The following is a 25,552-nucleotide window of genomic DNA, read 5'->3' on the forward strand; positions in this document are numbered from 1 at the left end:
CTCATCACACACAAGTAAAGAAGGTGCCCCCACCTGACCAGAAGGAACAATGGGCTGTGCTCTCACATCCAGGCAGCACCAAAGTGACCTTAAAAAGACGGTAATGAAAATATTCTCTTTCATTTGGGAAATGGTATGCTTATTATTAATATAACTCGGAGTACCTTTCTCTTAATTGTTAAATTCGATGCACGTCAGGTCCTTCCTTGCAGAGACCTTATGTCCCAACTTCAACTCCAAGGATATTCCCTTTATATGTGTCCCATCCTGGGACCCACAGGGAAGCTGGTATCTATCCAGAGTGGACAGATGTCGGGTGGAACACTGGATATAAAGGATACACTTCCCCTTTTCATGAAAATCCTAAGGGCTGGACTAGACCCCAGAGCACTGGAAAGACTCAGATTTCCACCATACAAAATAATCGACAGTCTTTTAACAGACTACAGTTGAAATTACAGCTGTTTCCGATACACCTCTCTCCTACTTGTAAAGATAAACAGTGTAACCCACTTAGAAAACCCTTGGAGTATGACAGGAGAACCATCAATATTTTGTACACATGGGTTGGGGGCAGATGTCTCAGGGACAGACTGCTTAGGTGCCTTCAAGCTCCATCTAACTCCCAACCCCTCCCAGATGATACCTACTTCCACTCCAATATTACCTCCATGTTTCTATGACAATCAAACCCAGCTGACTGTAGTAGAAATCAAGGACCTAAGACAAACTGTAGCTATTGGAATTGGGTATAGGGATACGGAATGCTTGGATGAAATGGATAAAATATTCCGTCCGCACATTAAATAAGAGCAATTGCTATGTTTGTACTACTAGGAGCCAGAGTCTCAGGTGGTCCCGTTTCCATTAGGAAGGTCCTGCATGTTGGCTCTGTTTCAGGATGCCAAGGCTTGGGGCAACGAACCCTGCCAGATGCTATCACTACTGTTCCCAGAGGTCAGAGGTCCTGCGGGTCAGCCCCCAAGGACTATTAGGCCACCCACCCTAGACGTCAGTTATACCCCATGTCTCACTGGACAGGGGGAATGATTGACAAATGTGGGAAACCTGACAGGATGCAGTAAAAGCCAGTCCTTCAACAGCCACACAAGCCAGTCCACACTCTCGGTGGGCAGTGCCGATGTCTGGTGGTACTGCAGAGGACCTTTACTTGAGGCTCTCCCAGGTGACTGGGCAGGCACCTGTGCTCTGTGCAGTTGGCAATCCCTTTCACCCTAGCATTGGGATCCCCAGCCCATGCCACAACATCTAGAAAAAGGAGAGGCGTAGACATGATGTTGACCAAAGAGGGAGGAGTTTACATAATGATTGGGGTTTCATGTTGCACTCATATACTGAATAACACAGCCCCTGATGAATCTGTTGCCAAGACCCTACAGGGATTAACTGCCCTATCTAACGAGCTAGCTGAAAATTCAGGTATAAATAATCCCTTCACTGACTTAATGGAAAAATGGTTTGGGAGATGGAAGGGCTGGATGACCTCAATCTTAACCTCCTTGATCATAGTGGCTGGAGTTTTAATTTTAGTAGGATGCTGCATAATTCCTTATGTCCAAAAACTAATACAGCAATTAATTGAGACAGCCCTCACCAAACAATTACCCCTGCCCCACCAAAATAACTTAGTTCTATTAGAAACACAGGAACACGAGAGCCAATGACTCCCAAATGAGTTTGAAGAAAAGAATTTAAATTAAGAGGGGGGAAATTGTGAGAAAAATGACCTTTTCTATCAAGGTAGTTGTTACTCTCTTAGATTACTTAAAAATTCCTCAGGTCACCATCTTAGGTGACTTGCACATTTAAAGGGTCCTTGCTTCCTGTACAACTCCATTGCCCACCAAACTGCATGCCCTAACCCATCCCCCAAGCCTTTGAGGGAGATTGTGAACCTTTCACCTGGACAAATCCCGGGTGAGGGGCAGGTACGACTGCATCAGGGATATAAGAAGGAGCCACTGTCAGCCATTTTGTGCTTATGTGTTGCTTAGTGGGAGGGAGCACATGCTTGCACCCTGTTGATCAAGAGAAATTGCCTCGTCAAGATTTTCTGTCTCTTGTGTGTCTGTTTTCGGCATCAGAGGGTTATTAATTCCAACAATGGGAGATTCTACCTTGAAAGAAAGGGGTTCTGAAGGGGCACTGTTTCTCACACTCCCTCCCTTGCTGGAGCAAGGTTTTCTCTCTCGCTTCTTGGTTATTACTGGACCTAACTGGGGTTAACAGGGGGTGACTGGAGATTCAGAAAAGACACAGGACAGACAGACAGAAAGTTGGGGTCAGGTGTGTTGTACGCTCAGCTGGAGACACACAACCCTCATTGCTTCTTTTCTCTATCTTGATTCTTTAAGGCCGTTCTTTAAAACCTCGTTTCAAACTTCTTCCTGAGACTTGCACTGTCCCATGTTTGCTCTTAGCTTATCTTAGGTTACTTGCTCTAAAATTCTTTTGCCCCAGGCTTGCACTGTTCCATCTCTATTTAGCACTCTCAAAGCCCTGGTGCTCAAACTTGCAAACAAGCAGCCATGCCTAAAAACTGCGTATGTATAACTCTTAAGGTCTCTGTCCTTAGACTTGCACTGTGCACTGTTCCATGTCCTCTTTGGCTTTTCTTTAGCTTAGCTTTCCTAAGGACTGTGTATGAAGTTCTTTCTCAGCTTTGCTTTCTGAAACCTATGCTAAAGTTCTCCATGAAGACTTTCTATCAACCCCTCTTTAACAATTCTTTTCCCTTCCAAAAGCTTCTCACACCAAAAGGCCCAAAGTAAAAGATTCTTCCCAACATTCAAAGGCAAAAAGCCCCCCAAAGCAAAAAGCAAAAAGTCCAAAAGCCCAAAGTAAAGCCCCAAAAGGCAAAAGCCCTTATTCCTCCTTCAGAGGTCTTTTACAGCAGAAAACAGGGTGGAGCCACAGGGAGGAGCGTGACATTGCAGCAGGAGAAACCTGCGTTCCTGCTTCTCTGAACACAACTTAGGAGACGCAGCTGTTCCGCCTTTCCCTGTTTCATGGCGGGGGCTGTGCCTATCTCGGCCTACAGGTAAAAGCAATTAACTGCATCTCACCTTGCTTGTGTCCAGTTCTCACAGGCGTTAATCCACTCCCCACAGGGCTCTATCTTAAAGCAAGCAGTGTGTGCCTAAATCAGAGACAACATGATGCCATCTTTCCCACAGCAGGATCCTTGAGTCCAGGAATAAATCATGAAAAAAGTTTCCAGAACATCTGCCTATGGATCCACTTTGGGCACTGCACCCCAGCAAATTCCTCTGCCATCCAAAGGAGCCATACTGTAGCAGGGAGGAGGATCAGAAGAAAACAAAGGAGGCCTGAGTTCTGATAAAGTAGCAGGGTGGGAGGGACAGCATAGCAGAGAGATAAAACCTAAAGAATTCAAAGGTGAAGAAGGTCACATAGCACTAGGGGTAGAAGGGCACTTAGCACTAGGGTGAAGTAGCCTATAGAATTGCATGTAACCACATATGGGTTAAACCTTGTTTTTTCATTTTATTGCCTCTGTTACCTGCTTGCAAGTGTATATAAGGTGAGACCCCTTTGTTCTCGGGGCTCAGACTTTGGACAGGAGTCTGCTGGGTCTGTGCTGGCACAATAAAATGTTGCTTCCTGCTAATTGCTTCAAGAGTCCTGTCTCTCAGCTAGCAAACTCCCACAACAATAACCACACCCTCTCACACAAGCTCTAGATTGGCCTGAGCCTTGTTCCAGTGTTGTCCTTTCCTTGATCCTTCTCCCTCATCCATGGATATTACAGGTGATTCTACATTTGTGATTCCTATATCCTATTACCTTCTGTTAGTAACTGACCCATGATTCATTATTATTTAAATTAATTCTCTCTATGACAACTACTGATCTCATGCAGTTCTGGCTCTGTGCAGTCACATTAATCAACGTAATTTTGATTCATTTAATCCTTGTGATAATTATGAGCTGGTATTGTGATTATGCCCATTTTTCAGATGTGGGAACTGAAAACCAGGAGGTCAATTACCTTGCCAAGATCAGAAAGTCAGGGAGTGGAAATCACAGTGTGAACCCAGGCTGTCTGGATCCAATGTCAACGGGCCACCATTTTATGCTGCATGCTACACTTACCCTATAACACCTCACCCTCCCCCATCTGATTTATAAACTTCTACCTCCTTAATAAATTGTAATCCATTCCATCTTCCCATTCTGATAACCAAGGCTGTCATTCTGTTTCTTTAGGCCAGATTCTAGACATCGAATCCTTCCTGTTTTGTTTACAAATTATTTTTTACCTTAGTTTTTGCTTTCTAGAGGAGAGGGGGAGGGACTAGGAAACTGCTATAACATTTTAACTTTGGTTAAAATGTCATTCAGGCCTTGGTGGGCAGACAAGATCTTCCCCAGATCCGGGCTCAGACAACTGATTTATCCAGTTGTCCAGGTCATAAATTTCCAGTTGCCATCAGTTCGGCAGAATCAAAATGTTCCATTCCTCAACAAAGACTTCCTGATGACTTTTGTGTGTAAATATCTGAGCATTGACCTCTCCTGGAGAGATGCCATGTTGAAAGGTGCTTATATTTCCAAGGATGCCTGGGAGAAGTACAGGAAGTGGTTGAGCTCTGACAACATCCCCAAAAGGTTCAGAAACAAAGATCATGAACCCGAGTTCATGAGTTCATGAGTCTTTGGTGCAGACCATTCTGTGTTTTGTAAGCTGACAAGTCAATTTGGACGTTTTCTCCATCACTTTCTGGTGTGGCCTCCTGTGTAGGACAGATTATAAGGCAACCCCATGGTCTCCGCATGTTTTCACTCAATCAATGTAAATTCTGGTGGCCACCTCATTCCAGTCTGTCTCTCCATTGTTGGCTTTGAGAATGGAAGCTGCCATTTGGAGAAGACCACATAGAAAAACAGTGTATGTGGACTCTGGAAGCAAAGAGTGCTGGCATCTGACCAATAGCAAGCAAGAAACTCATGGCACCATCTACAACCTGAAGGGACTGTATTCTGTCTGAGAACCTGACTAAGGTTAGGTGTTGAGCTAACATCTAATGACCAAGGTTAGATGTGTTGCTAGTTGAGCCTCAGATGAAACTGATGTCCCAACACCTTCACGGCAACCCTGGAGGACTGTAAGCCCAGAACTCATCTAAGCTGTGTTCAGACCCCTGTCCTACAGAAACCATGGCATGCTGAATGTGTGTTGTGTTAGAAAGCTGCCAACTTTTTGATGTAGTTGTTACATGGAGAGAAAAATGATGCCCCATTTCATCAAAGCATCAAAGCATGTGTGTAACCCAAGTATCATGATGTCTGCACATGCTCCCAGGCATACAGTCCAATCGCCTGTATAGATATCTGTCCACTTTTGAAGAACCCAGGTGCCTGCAGGACACCACCCTCCACCATCACTCATAGATAAGGACACTGGTATACAGCCAGTCTTTGATCACATAGAAGAGAGAGCCACCAGCTTAGTTATTTTGGTGGATCTGGAGACTAGTGGGGCTTGGGGTCTTCAGGTGCCTCTAGCAAATAGAGACCCATGAAAACACAACTGGAATCCAACCCCAGCATGCAGGGCAGAGGTCCCTTTCCTTTTCCCTGTGAGCAGAGAGTAGCATTGGCTAAGCAATGCTTTGTAACAGGGGAATAAAATAGAAGCTTACCAGAGAAGTTCATCCTTATCCCCTGGGGAATGCACTTTCCATAGCCCAGATGGCCTCCAGAGCTCCCAAGGGAGCCTTGGCCCCAAGAACCAGACTCTTGTTTCCAGGAAGGGATCTGTTTTAGGAATTTGGATTCAAGACTTGGGCTCAGGAAAAACTCATGGGTCTCCAGAGCTCAGCCTTTCCTTTCAGTCCTCCCTATTGCCACTTCCCATGTGTCTCTTTCCTGCAAAACCTTCAGATATCTTCCTACAGCTCACCCCAAGGAGAGCTGGTTCCTGAGAGAGTTTCACTGCAATTGCATTTCTCAGTCACCTGGAGCCATAGTGAGTCACTGGTCTAAACCAGTGCCCTTGACCTCAGGAACAATGCAGGAACAATGAGATGACCCCAACTCCAGCAGAAGTGTAGAACTAGCCACACTTTGTCATCATGGATATGGATTCACCATTGACCAAGAGTGACGTTTTTTCCTGCATAGACCATCGGTTAAAATTTCATTAAAATTTAAAAAGCATTTTTCCCCATTTTGATATTTATTTGATCTGAATTAGAGTGGTAGAGACTGTTGCTAGATACAACATGGGGCATTATGGGTACTGGAAAGAAAAGGACAGATTGGGTTTTCTCGACTATGAAGCCAATAGTTCTTGGCTTCTGTCTTCTCTCTTGGGCCATACATGGATTCAGCATCTCTTTCTTCAAAAAAGCAAAACTAAGCAAAGTCCCAGCTTGTGGCAGAGGCTTTGATCCCAGGGTTCGTATCAGATATCCTTTATGTACCTGACTATGGCATTCATAATATTCTTGGAACAGGGGAAGGAGAAAAGCTTCTTGTCAAAGAAAATTATGCACCCGTGGAAGCCATCCTCCACGTGGTACCAGGTCACAGGGATCCCGTGGTCTTCCAAACGCTTCTTGTAGAGCAAGGCATCATCGCGGAGGGTGTCCCCTTCACAGCTCACCACGAAGGCCTCAGGAAGCCGAGCGATGACCTCATCATCTGCTATGAGGGGTGAATTTCCTACATCCAAAGTATGCTTGGTCTCCAGATACGCGGCCTCGTTAAAAGGTCCAGGAAACTCGGGTTCATGATCTTTGCTTCTGAACCTTTTGGGGATGTTGTCAGAGCTCAACCACTTCCTGTACTTCTCCCAGGCATCCTCAGAAATACAAGTACCTTTCAACATGGCGTCTTTCCAGGAGAGGTCAATGCTCAGATATTTACACACACAAGTCATCATGAAGTCTCTATTGAGGAATGGAATATTTTGATTCTGCCGAACTGATGGCAACTGGAAGTTTATGACCTGGACAATTGGATAAATCAGGACCTGAGCCCGGATCTGGGGAAGATCTTGTCTGCCCACCAAGGCCTGAATGACATTGGCCACAGCCCCACCTCCAATGCTTTCTCCACAGAGCACAACCCGGAAGGGGTCCACCCCATAGGTTTCCAGGGTCTTTAGGAAGTGGATGGAGGCATTCAGGCAATCGTAGGAAGCAACAGGGAAGTGGTAGTCAGGGAGCTTGCGGTACCTGGAGAGGAAAGAGGGAACACAGCACACTGGTGAGTACAGGTGTTTCTGGAGGCCATTTGAACAGTGTCCTGCACCCCCTCCAGGAGACCATACCTGATTAAATCCTCAGCATGTGCCTAATGACTAAGGACGGTCATCCCTACTTTTCCTATGTGGATGTGAAGAACCTACCCAGAGTCTGAGTGGTTGGGATTCTCCATTCAAACACACGCTCTGCTTCCCACAGATGTACAAACCCCACATGGGATCATGCAAGTTGAAAGCTATTGTCTTTGAAGCAGAACAACCAGCAATGACAGAAAAAAGGCAACTGAAGCTGCTTCTGGTCCCACTGCCTGTCGGTAGAGATGAGGAAGCTAGGGTTGAGGTCAAGGTGAAGCTGCTTTTAGCCAGAGAGGAAAGGAAAAGAGAGGTTTCCCTGTACTCATCATCTCTCAGTTATCTCCTTCTAGGTACTACCCTTTGCAGCCTTGCAGCCTGCATCTCCTTCGCTGACTAAGTAATTCCACCAACAGCTCTGGCCCATGGGCCAGATCTTTGCAGGTCTCTGGAATATGATACACTGAACAATTTCCTACAAGTTACCATTGCAGGTGCTGACACACACCTTTCTGTTCTCCCTATTCAAGGGATCAACACTGTCTCCAAGGCCTTTGGATACATGGGCTCTAATATTGGAAGTTCAGATACCATGGCAGTCAGGTGGAAGTAAGTCACAGGACAATGGAAAGATACCGCCCTCCTCAGTGTCATCAGAGAGGACCAGAGATGCTAAGTAACTTTGGAGTCACACAGCTGAACTCTGTCTGGACTGGGGGATGGCAAGGTGTGAAGGAATCCATTGTAGAGACAGAATCTAACTGGGAGGTTTTTAATTTCTCTCACTTCCTTCTCTAAACTGTGTCCTGTTGAGTTTTGATGCATGGACCAAGAACCAGAATCATAGTGAGCACCATGATTCTGCTCTCCATCCACTCAAAGGCCCCTTTTGTTTCCCAAGGACCAGGGGTTGTGTCTTCAGTCTTTCTTCACATAGGTATGAGAAGCTATGGGGCTTTCCTAAGCAGGTAGGTAGGTATTTTTTAATAATGCAATGAGCACCTGTAGAGAAATTACCCCAGCAATGACAAAGACTTTGATCACGATCTTAAGCCAACCCTGACTAACTCCACCATCTTGGCCCAGATGGATGCCCCTCATCCCAAGGAGGGAAGGGTTGCCCTGACTCCATATCTCTCAACCCTTTTCTTTCCTTTTTATATCATTCCATTGGGTCCATGTATATTCCTACAAAATATTCTTTTGGGTTTTGATTTTTATTGTTGTTAAGTTGACAAATAGAAGTATTTGACCTTACGTAAGTTTTGAAATTTTTCACATGACATTGTGTTCTTCCGGGCCATTGACTGAATGACTGTGTCAATAGCACACTCGCTCCAGTATGGCCTGTCCATAAAATCCTTAGCAGTGGGCATTTTTCCATGTTTCTGCTGATTTGAACCATTGCAAGAGTGTGTCTACAGTCAGACCCCTCTAACTGGCCTCCAATCATTCAGGATGCCTACCCATGGAATACCCATCAATGGTCTTGAGCCACTCACCCAACTGACAGCAGGACCGAGTCCGTCTCCCGGGCCAGGAAACTGCACAGGCTGTGGTAACAATCTGCAAGACAAGATCAAGTCCACCATGGAGTGAGCCCAACACTTCCCACAACAGACCAAGGGGCCGCAACTGTCAACGAGGCAGAAAAGGGTGACATCCTCTCTCTGTTACTATTCCTGTCTCCTCTGAAGTAACACCGGGTTGATTCTGCCTGGGCAAAGCCTGATATTTGCCCTGGATGTCAGGGTTCAAGTGCACCTTGGAGCTCACATTCTATAGCATTTAATTTGACAGTAAGAGAAACAAAGGACATGGAAGACTTAGGGATCTGAAATGGACAAAGCATCTGATTCCCTAGCTGCCCCAACTCATTGGATCAAGACCTCTGAGGGGTAGTATAGCACCAGGATTTTCCATATCACATCAGGTAATTACAGTGTTGAGCGGGGGGCTTGCTAGTGGGGCATATGTGCCATCAGCTCTGTGATGAGGAGATGAAAGAACAGGTACAGAGACAAACACTCTGAGGAGTCTAGGCTCAGTACGGGGTCAGCTTCTATGCAAAGGTTGTACACCGGCAGATCTTGGTCCCTTTGCACAACATCATCTGGGGATGTCTTCAAGTATTGATGCTTGTGCCTAAACACAGAAGGACTGAGCCAGCCTGGGAGGGACTGAGGTGAATGTGACCTTAAGGTCCTAGGGGAGTTCAAAGACAGTCAAGGTAGAGACCATTGCTAGGTATGAAGGTGCCCTGTGACATGTGCATCTTCACTTGCCTTCTGCAATCCTGACATCTTTTCTTCCTCAATTGCCTCATGTCACTTCTGTTTCAGAGCTTTGCACTTACCACCCCTTTGGTGTAGACTTAATAGGGTGGGGACTAGGGTGAGATCAGCAAAGCTTCAACAGAGCTGCAAAATGGAAGGGACCTAGGACCCTCAGTCTTCTAGAAAAATCGTATTTTGGTGCACTATTTTACAAAGTCAAAATGAATGATAAGCAAAATAACAAAGATATAACAAGGTTCTCAGGTGTCACTACACATGACATTCTCACTGTGGGCTACTGCTGTTCTGTGAATTTTCACCTTGTTCATTCATGGATATTTCTTTTTGCAGTAGTATTATTTACTTTAGTATTACACTACTTGTCCAGTACTATTTGCCCACATCACTGAGGGGTTTTATTGTCCCTTGTTTTGGAGCTGAGGCCCATCCCTCACTACTCTCAACCACATCCTAGCCCGGCTCAGAATGCTCTTCCCAGCTCTGCAGGGCAGGCTCCTCCACAACCACTGGGCCTGGGTTCAAACCTCACCTTCTTGGAGAGGCTCAGTCTGAGTGGAAGATTGAACTGCAGTGCCTCTCTGAGTCACCTCTGTACCACCACTTGTGTCATCCACATGGGAACCCCTCCTACTTGTATTCTGCATTGTCCAGCTCCCACCTTTGACTGACAGGCATGTGAGGACAGGGGCTGGTCCTCCAAGGTCTTGACCCTGTGAGCCATGTGCAGGTCTGAGGCTAAATCGGTGCTCAGTAACTACCTGCTGAGCCATCCCTGCTTTTACCTTGGAAATGCCATTATCCCTCAGCAGAGGCAGTGACTCCAGGTGGGGGGCTCCCAGGGCCCTGTGACAGGGAAGGGTGCTCTTGGAAAAGGGTGGGGTGGGTCCTGTACATGACACATACTCATACTCACTTGTGGATGGCAGAGGGCCTCATGGCAACACCTTCAGCTACAGAACAGCCATGGTTATGCCCACCAGCAGGGGCAGTAAGCGACCCTCATCCTAAGAAGTTCTACAAGAGGAGAAGGTGGCCTTTGCATATGGGCAAATTTTGACATGCATGCATCTATCTGTTCATGCATACATGCATCCGTCCATCCCTTTGTGCATTTGCAAACCTATTCTTTCCTGCAATTATTCTCCCATCCATTCTTCTATCTATTCATGCATATATTCAAAAATGAAAATGGGCCAGACACTGGGGATCCAGCAACAAACCCCACAGAGGTCTTCCCTGCACTCTTGGAGATCCCACTCCGAGTGGGGTAGACAAACAGTACACAAGGAGACACACGGCGGTGGACCAACATAAGCACAGATTGTGGCAGGTGTCACGAAGACATTTAAGAAGGAAGATGTCAGGGATGCAGACTAGGATATAGGGTCTGGCCTCAAGGATGCAGGGAGAATTCTTTAGGCAAGATATTGGGGGAGGCACTCTAAGGAGGGCCATTTGAGATACGAAGGAAGATCAAGAACTAATTGCCCAGTTGGGGCGAAGGGGACATCTTTTGAGTCGAGCAAGCAGCAAGTACAAGCTGCCCAATGTATCTGTGAAGCAGAGCAGTACAGGGGCTGTAGCACTGCCAGCACACAAGAAGGTTCAGGTGACTGAGTCAAGAGAGGTCAATGCGGGGCACAGGACGGGCTGAAGTGCAGTAGTGACAAGCTCTGAGCTGAATGCTGGTAGGGGAAAGAGTGGAGCATTGTCACTTTGGAGGCATGGAGGTGGAGGTAAGCAAGAGAAAATGGGTTTGGACCACAGTGGTCCAAGAGAGCTGAGGGAACCCCATGGATTTGGGATCATTGTGGGACAGTCGGAACAGGCTGGTGGCTGTGAGGGGGAGGAGAAGAGAGGAGTCACAGCCAGGGCCCTGGCAGTCTGGGACATCGCTGCCTCCACCTGGACTCAGACATCATATCATAACAAACATTGCCAGGGAAGCTGCATTGCCATGGGCTGATGTGACACTCAGCCTCTCTTTGTCCTCCCTAGACAAAGCTCCATTGCTGCATGCTCTGAGCCCTCCCGTGAGGTCCTCAGGGGAGCTGGGTGAGGCAGTGTAGGTAGTGAGGCCCTTCATCCCTCCCACCCCACTCCACAGGGACGCTCCTCACCCAGGCTGCCGAACATTGCACCCCCTCCATGGAAGAAGATGATGCCTCGATGGAGACGGGGGGATGCGGCCTTGGGCTGGAACAGCCTCACGGGGATTGTCCCGAAACGTAAGTTGGTCACCAACACTTTAGGGTCCTTCTTTATGGGTAGCAAGTCGTGTAAAAATTGGACAAATCCAGGCATGGAGGCAATTTTCAGTTTTTCCAGTATATTCCCCTGTTGGAGGTAAGACACAGAAGAGAGGCTTGAGTTGGGGTGGGGAGGTGGAGAGAGGAAGATGCTGGGGACCCTCCACCGCTAAGGTGTTTTCACCATTTCGCACCTGCTTCCTGTGAGTTTAATGGGGTCACTGGGACACAATGGGCTCTGAGCTGTGTCCAGATATGGGTGGGTTTTTAGACTTTTCCTCCCAAAAGCCTTTGTTTGCTTGCTTGTCTTGTTTTTGTTTTTTTGACTGTGCTGTGTAGCCCAAGCTGGCCTCAGACTCACGATCCTCCTGCCTTTCCCTCCCAAGTGCTGGGAGCTCCATTGTGCCACCACATCTAGCTCCAAAAGGTCTTGAGAGAATGGTGATGTTGCTAGAATTTGGGTGTTTGTCAACTCCCAGATTCAAGTTGAAAGGTCATTGTCATTGTCAGTGTTAAGAGACGGGACCGTTTAGGGGTGATCCAGCTGTGTCCTCATGCATGGATTGAGTCTGCATGGATGGCTTGGTTATCTCCGGAGCGGAGCCCGATGGATGACTTCAGCCAGATTTTCTCTGAGTTACCACACAGGCACACTTGCCTTCTGGCCAAGGGATGGCACAAGAAGGCCCATGGCTGATGCCATGCTCCTTGGCTTCCCAACATCCAGAACTGTGGGGCAAGTAAACTCCCACTGTGTACCATTTACCTGACCTGTGGGACTGTTAGAGAGAAAAAGGACTGAGATGGGTATGATTGCCAAAGCAGGAGCCTGGTTTGGAGGTGAGTGGGGAAAAGTCATCAAAGGGAACAAAGCCTGTTGTCCAGGGCAAGTGTCCCCTCACCTCGTTCTCCATCTACCCTTTTACTGTGTGCTGGACTCTACTCAGCCCGAGATGGCAAAGATCGTTCATCACCTGTGTCATCACTCCTCATTGACACCTGGGGCTCTGGTTCAGCAGAAAAGATAAAGTGGTCAGGTAGGGGTGCGTGTTGTGAGCTCAGGACATGAGGTTATGGCCTGGCTACATATTTTCCAAGAGTATTATTTTTTTCTTTGGCAGTACTGGGGTTTGAACTCAGAGTTTTGCACTTGCTAGACAAGTGCTACACTGCTTGAGCCTTTTTGCCCAGGCTGGCCTAGACCGTGGTCCTCCTATTTTACACTTTGGGCTGTTATAGGGTTGACAGGTGCACCCACTGCACCCAGCTACTGGTTGAGATGGGGTCTCATGAACTTTTTTATCCAGGATGACCTCAAACTGATCTCAGCCTCCCAAATTGCTAGATTATAGGGGTGAACCTCGGCACCCATTAGACAATTTATTTTTAAACTAATAGTTTAACCCAACAGAAACACAACAATATCTGAATGTTTCATGAAATTTGGTTGCAAGTATCATTTCATGTAATAAGTGCTCCTCTATGGATCTCACATTTGGGACATCCTTGTCATAAGGAGAACAGCACACGGGATCATAATACTGAAAATAGTAACATCTTGTACTCATTACACCCTCACCTGTCAGTACTGGTCAAAGTGGCTTGAATTATTAACTTGCTTAAACTTCTCAAACCCAAGCACAATGATCAGCTCCACTTTACAGGTGGGGAAACTGAGGCATGCCATAGTCCAAGTGGTCTGCCAGAGTTGTTCAGTGAGTAAGATGCAGAACTTAGACTCTCAACCAGTAAACTAGAAAGAGTTCAATCTGAGTCCCCCCACCGACTGACTGAGTTTCACTCCCTCAGTTGCAGCATGAGGAATAATGGAAGCCGTGGATGAGGACCAAAGATGAGGTCGGAGGACAGACAGCACCCTCATGGGGAAGAGCTCCCTGACGGGGTCTGGAAGTTGGGAGCCATACCTGTTGCTTGCATGCATTTGATCTTGTCTCAAGTTCAGTGGGGGCCCCAGTGCTTTCCTGCACAGAGAGACTTCCCCAAAGGGAACGCCAAGCAATGATTTCCCTGCCGAGTTGGAAGAGAGTGAGATAACCTACAAGGTGACCTGCTTTTCCCACCCAGTGACTCCCATCTGAGAACTCCAGGCCTCCAGGATGAGCTGCCTGGACCTACACCAACTCAGCTCTGAGCACTCTGACTTCAAGGCACTTCTTTTTTCCCATGTTAAACAGTCTTTTGGGAGCATTTAATTGGCATATATTAGTGTAAGGGGGGTTTCACTGTGACCCTCCATCTATGCTTACAGTGTACCTTAGTTAGGTTCACCGTGCCATCACTCTCCCTACCTCCCCCTCTCCTTCTTAAAACAATGTCCACAGGTCTCATTGTTCTAGTTCATCCAAGTGTATCAAGGACATTGACCATATTCACTCTTCTTCTCCCCCTCCATTCACCCTCCCCATTCCCAGTGGTACCCACACCAAACAAGAGCTGGGGTTTTTTTCTTTGTTCATTTGTTTGTTTGTTTGTTTTGTGGTACAGGGGTATGAACTCAAGGTCTATACCGTGAGCCACTCCACCGACCCTTTTTTGAGATGGTTTTTATCTGAGATAGGGTCTTGTGCACTATTTGCCTGAGCTGGCTTCGAACCTTGATCCTACTGATCTCTGCCTCCTGAGAAGCTAGGATTACAGGCATGAGCCACTAGCACCCAGCATGCACCCTTGAGTTCAAGCCCCAGTGCCACCCAAAAAAAAGAAAAAAAAAAAAACCCACGACTTTATAGCATGGATAGATCACCCAGGTGTCTCCCTGCCAACAAACTGAGTGCTTCTGGTACACCAAGATCCCATCCCATCCAGCCCTGATCTCCACCATGAAGCGCAGTCAATGTTTGTCCAGGGAATTTTGGACAATGTGAGGTGACCTCAGAGCTCTCTAAGCCTCACATTCTGAGAGGTCAATCTGAGAGGTCACTTGATACACCATGGAGTTGCATTATTTTGTTTTGCCTTAGCTTTTCCAAGAGCCTACGTTTCCATAGCTGGTAAGTCAAGAGAAGTCAAGTGGGGGAAGTCAGATTATTGTTATAAACTGCAGTATTTTTAGGAAAGCTTAAGGTCCAGACTTCAGATGGATCCTGAAAGTCCTTTACAATTTTTTTTTGTATGACTGGGGTTTGAACTCAGGGCTTCTCACTCTACCACTCAAGCCACACCTCTATTCCACTTAGCTCTGGTTATTTTTATATATGTTGTCTAACGAACTGCTTAGGCTGGCATCAATCCACAATTCTCCCCATCTCAGTCTTCCAAGTAGCTAGGATTACAGGTGCGAGCCACCAGTGTCCAGCTAGAAAGCAAACTCTACAAACATTCTAGCATTGTTTGCCCTTAAATTCAATGAAGGTTGTATATTATCTAGACAGATAGGTAATAGACAGATAGATGGATATGTAGATAATAGATAGATAGATAGATAATAGCTGGATAGAAAAACAATAGATAGATGATAGATAGATAGATAGATAGATAGATAGATAGATAGATAGATGATATAAAGATTAGATGCAGATTACATTTTTTAGCAGTGTTAGGTATCAAGCCCCAGGCTTTCACAGACTAGGCAAGTGTTCTACCACTGCCTCTGCCTCCACCCTGTACATCTTTTAGTAGCGTTGAGATCCTTCTTAGCAATCTTTGAACCTATGAGAATTTCAGGCAGTACTCTGTCTTTGTCCTTGGAGACTTAATCAACACAGTACTAGTAATCTGAGCCCTTTCTGAGGACCTGGCACTGTGCTGCTTATTCTCAACGCTTTGCTTATTTACTGCCGCATCCCCTGTATGAAAAACCTCCCTTTCTGTCTTCACTTTTTAGAGGAGAAAACAAAGAGTCAAAACTATGAGGACACAAGGCTGGTACCTAAGCATCCTGTCTGACACTCTGGGTTGTCTGACACCAAAAAGAGGCTCTTGATTCCTGGACTATACTGTATTTTTAAGTTTTTGCTCAAGTCCTGGAACATCTCTTGGAACAACAATGTCATTACCACTGGGATGTCCTCATACTTATCATGACCGTGGGCAGCTTGCCGGGGCAGGGGACCAGGGCTGGGCTGAGCAGGCAGGGTCTCACAGGCTGAACTTGCCCTTCATGGCCAGCCCTAGACCCATCTCAATCTCTGAGGCTCTGTGTGCAGGCGCAGCAGCTGCCATCAGCGGGCGCTTACTTGGGGGCTACCGTCGAGGAAACACCACAGGGTAGAAAGATGTCAGGGTTTCCAGGCTACTTCCACAGCCGAGGCCCTCATTTTCTGTCCTGGGCCCCCAAACTAGCCTGCAGCTCCACGGGGACTGCAGTCACTGGCTTGAGACCATGTGACTTCCAGGAATGCACAGGCACAGGGTGAGTGAGACAAGCAGAGGATTCACTCAGCCTGCGACCTTGGATCAGATCAGCTTGTATAATTACTACTTGAATTGCTCCTTTCTCCAGAAGCGATCTGTACCCATGGTGAAGAATCCCACCCGCATGGGACCACACTCTTTCATCAAACTTTTCTAAACCTATTTATTAACCCTTATCACATGTCATCTAGAGCTTTACCAACCTGATAAGATAGATACTGCTGCCCCATTTACAGCTGAGGAAACAGACCTAGAGAGGTTAAGCAACTGGCCCAAGGCCACACAGCTAGTGCGAGGCAGTGCAGTGCAGGAGTGTACAGCAGAAAGCCTGGCTGCAGCCAGCACCTCTCACCTGGGCACCTCCCACCTCCTCATTCACAGTTGCCCTTGAGGTAATTAGTGCAAACTTTCCCACAACATTTTCCAGTGCACAGAAAAGAGGCTGGTGACTGGGACTTGGTAAATGTGTAAAGCAGAAGGGAGAGAAGTGAGGGAGGAGGAAGTGAAGGAACAGAAGGAGGGAGGGAGGAAGTGGAGGGGGAAGGGAAAGGGGAAGGGAAGGAAAGGAAAGGGAAAGGAAAGGAGGTGGGAAGAGATGGAAGGGAACCAAAGGAAGGAACAGAGGAAGCCAGGGAGGAGGAAAGAGAAGAAAGAAAGAGGGAAGGAAGGAAAGAAGGAATGAAGGAAGGAAGGAAAGAAAGAAGGAGGCTGGAAGAGTGGCTCAAGTGGTAGAGCACCTGCTTTGCAAATGTGAAGCCCTGGGGTCAAACCACAGCCCACCAGAAAAAAGAAAAAAGGAGGAAGGAAGGAAGGAAGGAAAGAAGGGAGGAAGAGATGAAGGGAACAAAAGAAGGAAGTGAGGAAGCCAGGACAGAGGGAAGAGAAGAAAGATTGAAGGAAAGATGGAAGGAAGGAAGAAAGAAAGAAGGAAGGAAGGAAAGAAGGGAAGAAGGAGGAAGGGATGCAGAGGGACAATAGCAGATTCAAGAGTGCAGCAAATTCTGTCTTGGGGGAATCTGGAGTGAGACAGAGAGAGAGAGAGAGAGAGAGAGAAAGAGAGAGAGAGAGAGAGAGCAGGGAAATGAAGAAAGAGGAACAAGGAGGACAGTGTGCCCTAACCCGTGTGGGGCCGAGGGTCTTCACTCACCAGGGCAATCACATACAGCAGCATGCAGTGCAGGAACCTGAACTTGACCTTATGCGAGAAGGCAGAGGGGATTTCTGCGGTGAGGAGGTGGTGACCCACAACCCAGACCAGGAGTCCCAGGGAAAAGGTGGGCAGCCCCCCTAGCAGCACCAGCCAAAAAATGACCATGATCCCAGGCTCCCAGAGATGCTGCCCCTGAAGTGACAGGAGAACTTGTGTGGGAGCATCTGTCCTGGTTATATGGACTGCCACCTTCACCCCACTGCTCGTGGGCTATGCCTGACACAATGGCCTGACGTGGCCTCTTGGACAGTGGCACAAGCCAGACAATGAGAGCTGGAGGAACCTGCTCCCCAAGGAACACAGGACCCAGGAGACCCATCACCCCCACACCAGGGGGTGGAGGGATTGGCTCATGGGGCTTCCTGCTCCTAGGGATGCAAGGGAGAGGTCTTGTGGGGGTTGCATAGGTCTCTGAGGCCTGACCCTTTGTTGTGAGGCAGGATGCAAGGTGCCCTTTCACTCCAGACTGCTAGGGTACAAAGCACAGCTCATTCCCAGGTCCTTATGAGCTGCCCACCGTATTTGCTGCTCCTGTTCAGGCCAGAGGAGCAGCAAGGACCCAAGTGTCACGAAGATCACCTCAGGCCCCAGTGCGTCAGGGTTTAATGCTGTCTTTTCTGCTTTCTGATGCTGTAATCTTTCATGGGTTCTCTGCTCTCTGCAGCTGTGTGGTGGAGATGGTGAGAGTTGCAAAGCAGGAGGAAATGCATAGAAAGAACTGGGACAAGGTCCTGGCACAAAGCGAGCCCAACACAAGTGTGTGTCAAGCCTGTTTATAATATGCTTCTGAGGCACCTGCACACCCATGTTTATTGCGGCACTATTCACAATAGCCAAGTTATGGAAACAGCCAAGATGCCCCACCAATGACGAATGGATTAAGAAAATGTGGTATCTATACACAATGGAATTTTATGCAGCCATGAAGAAGAACGAAATGTTATCATTCGCTGGTAAATGGATGGAATTGGAGAACATCATTCTGAGTGAGGTTAGCCTGGCTCAAAAAACCAAAAATCGTATGTTCTCCCTCATATGTGGACATTAGATCAAGGGCAAACACAACAAGGGGATTGGACTTTGAGCACATGATAAAAGCGAGAGCACACAAGGGAGGGTGAGGATAGGTAAGACACCTAAAAAACTAGCTAGCATTTGTTGCCCTTAACGCAGAGAAACTAAAGCAGATACCTTAAAGCAACTGAGGCCAATAGGAGAAGGGGACCAGGAACTAGAGAAAAGGTTAGATCAAAAAGATTAACCTAGAAGGCAACACCCACGCACAGGAAATCAATGTGAGTCAATGCCCTGTATAGCTATCCTTATCTCAACCAGCAAAACCCCTTGTTCCTTCCTATTATTGCTTATACTCTCTCTACAACAAAATTAGACATAGGGCAAAATAGTTTCTGCTGGGTATTGGGGGGGAGAGGGAGGGGGCGGAGTGGGTGGTAAGGGAGGGAGTGGGGGCAGGGGGGAGAAATGAACCAAGCCTTGTACGCACATATGAATAATAAAAGAAAAATGAAAAAAAAATGCTTCTGAGCATTTCTTTCTGTCTTGGAAGAAAGCAAAGTGTGCAAACACTGTCCCCAAACCAGCACTGACACCATTTTCAGAGAGGGAATTGGAGGCTGGAGGAAGCCCAGTTCTGCCAGGGGTGGTGGGAACTCTTCTTCCTGATCCTAGTGTCCTAGGGATATACAAACCATCTCCAGGGGAATTCTGAGCTGTTTGGTCAAACTGTGATCTGGCTGGAAGCCCATGGGATGCAGAGGCCTGAGCAGGAGGGCAGGCTCCAGAGGGAGAGGTGGCTGCACACCTGTCATCCAGCTACGTGGGAAGCACAGACAGGTGGATCCTGGTCCAGGCCGGCCCAGGCAATGAGGGAGATCCTGTCTCAAAAATAACCAATGCAAATGAGGGCTGGGGGCAAGGCTTGAGTGGCAGCTTGACACCCCAGCTCAAAACCTTTTCTTTTAATTTTTGTTCATTTTGTTGGCACTGGGGTTTGAATTCAGGTCCTCCTACTTGCTAGGGAGCTTCTCTACCACTTGAGCCCCTCTAGCTTTCATTTTTCTTTATGGCTGAGTATTATTCCAACACACACACACACACACACACACACACATGTACGCACGAGCGCGCACACACGTTTTCTTTGCCATTGGTGGGCTGTTGGGCACCTTCGTTGGTTCCACAATTTAGCAACAAAGTTGCGATAAATATCTGTATAAAGGTATCTCTCTTACAAAGAGCTTAAAAACTAAACAGCAAAAGAAGAAATAACCCAATTAATAAATGGACAAACTGAACAGACGGTTCTCAGAAGAAGTACAAATGGCTAATAAACACAGGAAGAAATGTTCACCATCCTTAGCCATAAAGGAAACGCAAATCAAAACTAAGATTCCAGTTCACTGCAGTCGGATTGGCAATCACCAAGAAACCAAGCAACAAATGCTGGTGAGGGTGCAGGGGTGGGGGTGGGGAGAACCCTCATCCAATGTTGGCGGGAATGTAAATTAGCGCAGCCGCTATGGAAATCAGTTGTGAGGTGCCCCAAAAACTAAAAATAGAGAGCTTCTATATCCCAATTTCGGGGTTGCTGCTCAGGTGTGTTCATTTGGGGAGAATTCCTCAAGCTGAAAATTTATGACATATGTGCACTTTGCATCTCATATGTATAGATGCTTATTAGAGCAAAGGAAAAATCTGCTTAAAATGAGAGGGTATTAACACACCCATCTGTTTGTTGTAGCATCCTGCTTGGCTGGTCATCACAGCCCTCCATGGATGAAAGGATAAAAAAAAATGAGGGCTGAAGATGTAGCTCAGCAGTAGAGCCTGTGCCAAGCATGCACAAGGTCCAGGCTGTCATCCTTGGCACCTACAAAAATATGTGTGATAGGAACATGTGGTGGAATATTATTCAGCCTTTAAAAAGTCTTAAGTATGAACTTAGGGCCCCGTCCTTGCTAGGCAGGTGCTCTGCCACTTGAGCATCACTCCACCCCTTTTTGCTTTTAGTTATTTTTCAGCTAGGGTCTTGATTTTGCCCAGGTAAGCTTCAGACTGCCTCCCCGTAGCTGAGATGACAGGGATGGGCCATCATGCCCAGCTTGTTACTTTCTTTTTCATGGCAATCAAATAAACAAAGGGGAGGAATTGTCTCCACCTTTCCTGTGAACCCCCTAGACCCTCATTCACATTGGTTAATTTTGAGACAGGATCTTGCTCGATGCCTGGGCTGGCCTGGACCAGGATCCACATGTTTGTGCTTCCCACGAGATGACAGGCGTGAAGCCACCTCTCCCAGCTCTGATTGACTGAGGTGGGGGTCCCACTAACTTTTTATCTGGGCTGGCATCAAACTGTGATCCTCTCGATCTCTGCCTCCCAAGTAGCTAGGATTACAGGCATGAGGCACCATACCTGGCTCACTTATTCTTGTTTTTATGTACCTGTCTGTTGTTCAACATGCTAGAGCTTTTTAACATTCCTGTTGTTGGTTGATGTTCGAGTTTTTGCCAGTTAATCAACTTATTGTCTGTTTATTCCAAATTCACAATTTTTGCCTGCTCTGTGAAAATAGAGCTGGAACCTTTCATATTTTTTTCTTTGCCTCTTGACACCAAAGCTCCACCAGTGAAGGGGATGGGGAGACACTGCAGGAGAGAAAGGATCTGCCTGCCGCTGGTCCCAGGCACTCACACGGCTCCTGTGGCACATGAAAATTTCACCAATGCACCGCTTCTGTAGTGTGTGAGGACGAGTTAACATACGGAATCCTGAGCTGTATCAGGGTCCTGGAGTAAAAGAGATCACCAGCAAGAAGCAAGAGGAGCCCAAAAGAAATAAGTGCAAAAAAAAGATGAAATAAAAAGTGCAGATGGAAGAAACAGCCACAATCCACAACCTTCACACCAAGACAGATACCCAAGGAAAACCCCACTTTCCACTCCACAGAGCCAGCTGGCAAGGCCACGGAGTGACCCCAGAATGGGCAAAGCAGCTGCTCTGCTGCTGCACTGGAGTGAGCTTCTTCTCTTGCTCCTGGCAATTACCAAACCTAACTGGGCCTAACTGGGCCTAACTGGGGGTGACAAGAGATGCAGAAAGGACACAGGATAGACAGACGGACAGAAAGTGGGATCAGGTGTGGTGGGAGCTTGGATGGAGATGCACAGCAGCCTCATTACTTTTTTATCTCCATTATTTTCTTCATTTACTCTGCTTCTTTTCTCTATCTTTATTCTTTAAGGCCTTACTTTTTTACAATTTCTTTAAAACCTTGCTTCATTATTCTTTAAAACCTCTTTCCTTAGACTCGCTCTGTCCCATGTTTTTTCCTAGCTTTTCTTTAGCATAATCTCTCTTAAAGTCTTTGCCCCCAGACTTGCACTGTCCCATGTTCTCTCTTTAGCTTTCTTAAAACCTCAGTGCTCAGACTTGCAGACGACAGCAGCCACACCTAAAAACTGCATATGCATAACTCTTAAAGCCTCAGCAGTGCTCAGACTCGCACCGTCCCATGTTCTCTTTAGCTTTTCTTTAGCTTAGCTTTACTTTTCTTTTTTCTGAATCAACCCTTTAATTTTTTTTTTATTCATATGTGCATATAATGTTTGGGTCATTTCTTCCCCCTTCCCCCTACCTCCTCCCTTTCCCCTCCAACTCCCTCCCTTACCCCCCCCACCCATTGCTACCAGGCAGAAACTATTCTGCCCTTATCTCTAATTTTGTTGAAGAGAGATAGCTTAGCTTTTCCAAAGCCTATGTATAAAGTTCTCAGTGCAGACTTTCTATCAACCCCTCTTAGCAATTCCCCTTTAGGAATTCACTTCCCTTCAGCAATTCTCTCTCAGTCATTTGTTTTCCCCCTTTCAGCAATCTTCCCTTCCAAGAGCCTCCCACATCCAAAAAGACTCATTTCACCCAAAAAGCCTCCCACAACCAACAGCCAAAAGCAAAAACCTCATGTCCTCCTTCAGCAAGTCTTTTATACCCAGTGGTAAACAAGGAGGTGGAGCAACGGCTCTCCAGGAGGGGCGTGACACTGTAGCAATAGAACATGTGTTCCTGCTTCTCTGAATGTAAACAACTTAGGAAAAGCAGGTGTTCTGCATTTTCCTCTTCTGCGCCCAGGGCTGTGCCAATCTCGGCATATAAACCTTGTAGGAAAAGCAGTTGAGCTGCATCTCACCTTGCTTATGTCCAGTTCTCATAGTCCACTCTCCACACTGCACCAGTGGGGTTTGCTGGCACACACACACATACACACAACACACATATGCACACATGCAAATACCCACATGTGCGTGTATCCACACACTTAAAAACAAGCCCCCCCACACAAGCCCACACCCATGGGGACACACATGAATATACAAAATTTTTCTGGAAACCTGCCCTCTTGGGAGCTAGGGAAAGCCTTTAATTCTTAGGGAAGTGTTTGCTCTGACAACTCTACAATAGACCACCAAGAGGGCTGAGGGATTGGCCTCTGTGCTCTACAAGAACTGGGCCTGGTGATGTGCAGTGTGATCACTGCCCCAGAGTATGGTGGGAAAATGACCCAGTGTGGGGAGGCCACAGCCGGCTGCAACGTCAACAGAAGGTCAAAGAGCCCTGCTGAAAACCTCGTCATTCTTAGTGCAGTTCTGCACGGGCCCAAAGCTGCAGCATTGAAGGAGTGACACCAAGTCACTAACTGAACAAACAGACAACATAAATAAAGACCCAGGGAGCCCAGAGAGGAATTCTCATTCCAAGATGCAAACCAAACAAAACAAAAGCGGAATGTTCTCAAATCCATTCCTAGGCACATGCCAGACAGAAAATAAGCATATGGTCACCAAAAGGCATAAGAAAACATTCCTAACAACACATAATGTTCAGAATTGCGTGCCTGATGCTACAGCAAATGAAGTGACTAAAATCTGCATAGATGAGATATGGGTCCTTCCCCAGAAGGGACAAGGAAACAGAGACCATGAGTGTGGGATGGTTTCCAGGTGCCTTCAATGAACAGCAGGAGGTGGCAGGGTCCCTGGATGGGGACTTCAAGGGGAGAGTGAATCCTGGAGGAAGGCAGGATTCCAGAAGGCAGAGGTGGCTGGGGGGAGGTTTAGGGGGAGGGAACAATCCAGAAGGCAGTTTTTTTTTTTTTTTTTGGTGGGACTGGGGTTTGAACTCAAGGCTTTGTGCTTACAAAGCAGGCTCTCTATCACTTGAACCACAACTCCAGTCCATTTTGCTCTGGTTATTTTAGAGATGGGAGTCTCACCAACCATCTGCCCAGGCTGTTCTTAAAACCACAATCTTCCTGATCTCAGCCTCTCAAATAACTAGGATTATGGGTGTGAGCCACCAGTGCCTGGCTGCTGAAGGCACATTTGAAAATGATAGGAAACTACTCTGGTGGTGGCAGGGGTTCTGAAAATGACTAGCAAGAAACCAGGACTGAAAAATGCAGGTAAGAAGTTGGCTAAGAAAGAGGCTAAAGGTGTGGGAACTGATAGGAGGCTTTAACAACAGCCAGGAAGAGGTAAGAACATTCATCCCAGACCCAGTGGTCAGTTCAGTGTCATTAGCTAACCTTTTATATCCTATGTCAAATGCAAGCATGCCCAGTTGATGGGATGATTGTGAGGATGACACTGAGCATCACAAAGCAGGCAGGGAGCCCACACATCCTGGAGGAGGTGTACACACTCAAATCTGCAGGCAGGAAGGGGTCACATCCAGTGAGTGAGACATGCAGATGCTCTGCACGGGACACACAGGAGATGATCGCCAGCTTTTCTCAGGGACTCGCTCACTCCCATTTTTCTAGAAGCAGGTAATTATCTTGGCCCTAGTTTTGTTTTTCCATTTTTGATAGAGACATTGGTAGAAAGCAAGATTTCCTACTAGAGGAAAAGCCACCATGCAGGTGTGAGGACAAGTAGCCACTGCCCACAATTTCAGCATGACAGGTGACAGGGAGTGGTTGAGACTGGGGCCACAGGACCACCCACGTGTGTCCTGCTTAGAGGATGTGAGTAGCAACAAGAATATGGCATCATCTCAGTGCCCAATGGTAGAGAAACAGTTAAGTAAAGGCTCTCCTTTATTCATTCAACAAATATTTGAATATCTACTCTGTACCAAGCCCTGTCCTGGGCCACGAGGGTACCTGAGCAAACATATGTGTCTTGGTCCTTTCTCTGTTGCTGTAACAGAACACCTGACACTGGGTCTCTCATAAAGAGAAGAGGTTTATTTTGGCTCACAGTTCTGGAGGCAGGGAAGCCCAAGATCAGGTGGGAACATTTGGTGAAGCTGCTTCTGGTCCTGTTGGAATGCAGAAGAGACAAAGCAGCAGGGCAGCACCACTACACTCACCTGCTCCCATGGGAGCCCATTCGGTCCCTGGAGAGCAGAAAGGCATTAGTGCATTCCTGGTGGCTCTGTCCCAACTCCACCACATTGGGGACCAGGCCCCAACCTGTTTGGCTGGAGACAAACCATATTCCAATACAACATGTGTTACTTAGCCCCAAACCAGGACCCCAACCTCACAGAGCAGGGGCTTAAATGTCCTCTCCATGCCAGCTCTGCCCTTGGTCCTTTACCTGTTGTATATCACACAATCCTCACATGACTATGAAAAGGCCACCAGCAGCATTCTCATTTTGCAGATGAAGAATCGATCACAAAGAGCTTTGAGGGACTTTGTCAAAGTTGCATGGCTGCGAGCAGCTGGGATTTGAGTCCAAGCTGCTGGCCCCAGAGATGCCCACGTGCTGTCACCGCGGGGCACTGTGGCCAGTTTCTCCTTTGTCTCCACAGGCTTCTGCTTCTTCCAGGAGCAGAGATTGGGCCCAGCCTCTGAGAGTTGGTTCAGCTGGCCCAGCCTCCTTCCGGCTCCCGTGGAGCCGACACTCCACAATCTGCACATTTCCCCACCTCACTTCCGAGAAAAGCAGCCCTTGACGTGCGGGAGCTGACCCTGGTGCAGTCGGCGGCCTTGTTTATAGTTCCTGAAAACCATCCACAGTTCACTGAGCATCGACCTCAGACAAGGTCACAATGATAGACTGATACAATG

The 25,552-nt window shown here is 47.2% G+C and overlaps 1 protein-coding gene across 6 annotated transcripts in view; it reads right to left on the reverse strand.

The window, feature by feature from the left end:
- Window positions 1-6,204: 6,204 nt before the first annotated feature.
- Aadacl4 (arylacetamide deacetylase like 4) overlaps window positions 6,205-25,552 on the reverse strand; it is a 50,430-nt gene continuing 31,082 nt past the window's right edge. For 5 of the 6 annotated variants that reach the window (XM_074081317.1, XM_074081318.1, XM_074081315.1 and 2 more), the window contains 3 exons: window positions 11,745-11,961; window positions 8,830-8,893; window positions 6,205-7,226 (listed from right to left, as the gene is read on the reverse strand). In XM_074081317.1, the coding sequence (XP_073937418.1) occupies window positions 6,452-7,226; window positions 8,830-8,893; window positions 11,745-11,928 (1,023 nt within the window). In that variant the 5' untranslated portion in view covers window positions 11,929-11,961 and the 3' untranslated portion in view covers window positions 6,205-6,451. Of the gene's footprint in view, window positions 7,227-8,829; window positions 8,894-11,744; window positions 11,962-17,394; window positions 17,624-25,552 lie in introns of those variants that run through there. The other variant, XM_020160064.2, reaches the window with a different exon arrangement.

This window comes from Castor canadensis, chromosome 7, assembly GCF_047511655.1.
Source record: "Castor canadensis chromosome 7, mCasCan1.hap1v2, whole genome shotgun sequence".
In the NCBI taxonomy this organism is placed as follows: domain Eukaryota; kingdom Metazoa; phylum Chordata; class Mammalia; order Rodentia; family Castoridae; genus Castor; species Castor canadensis.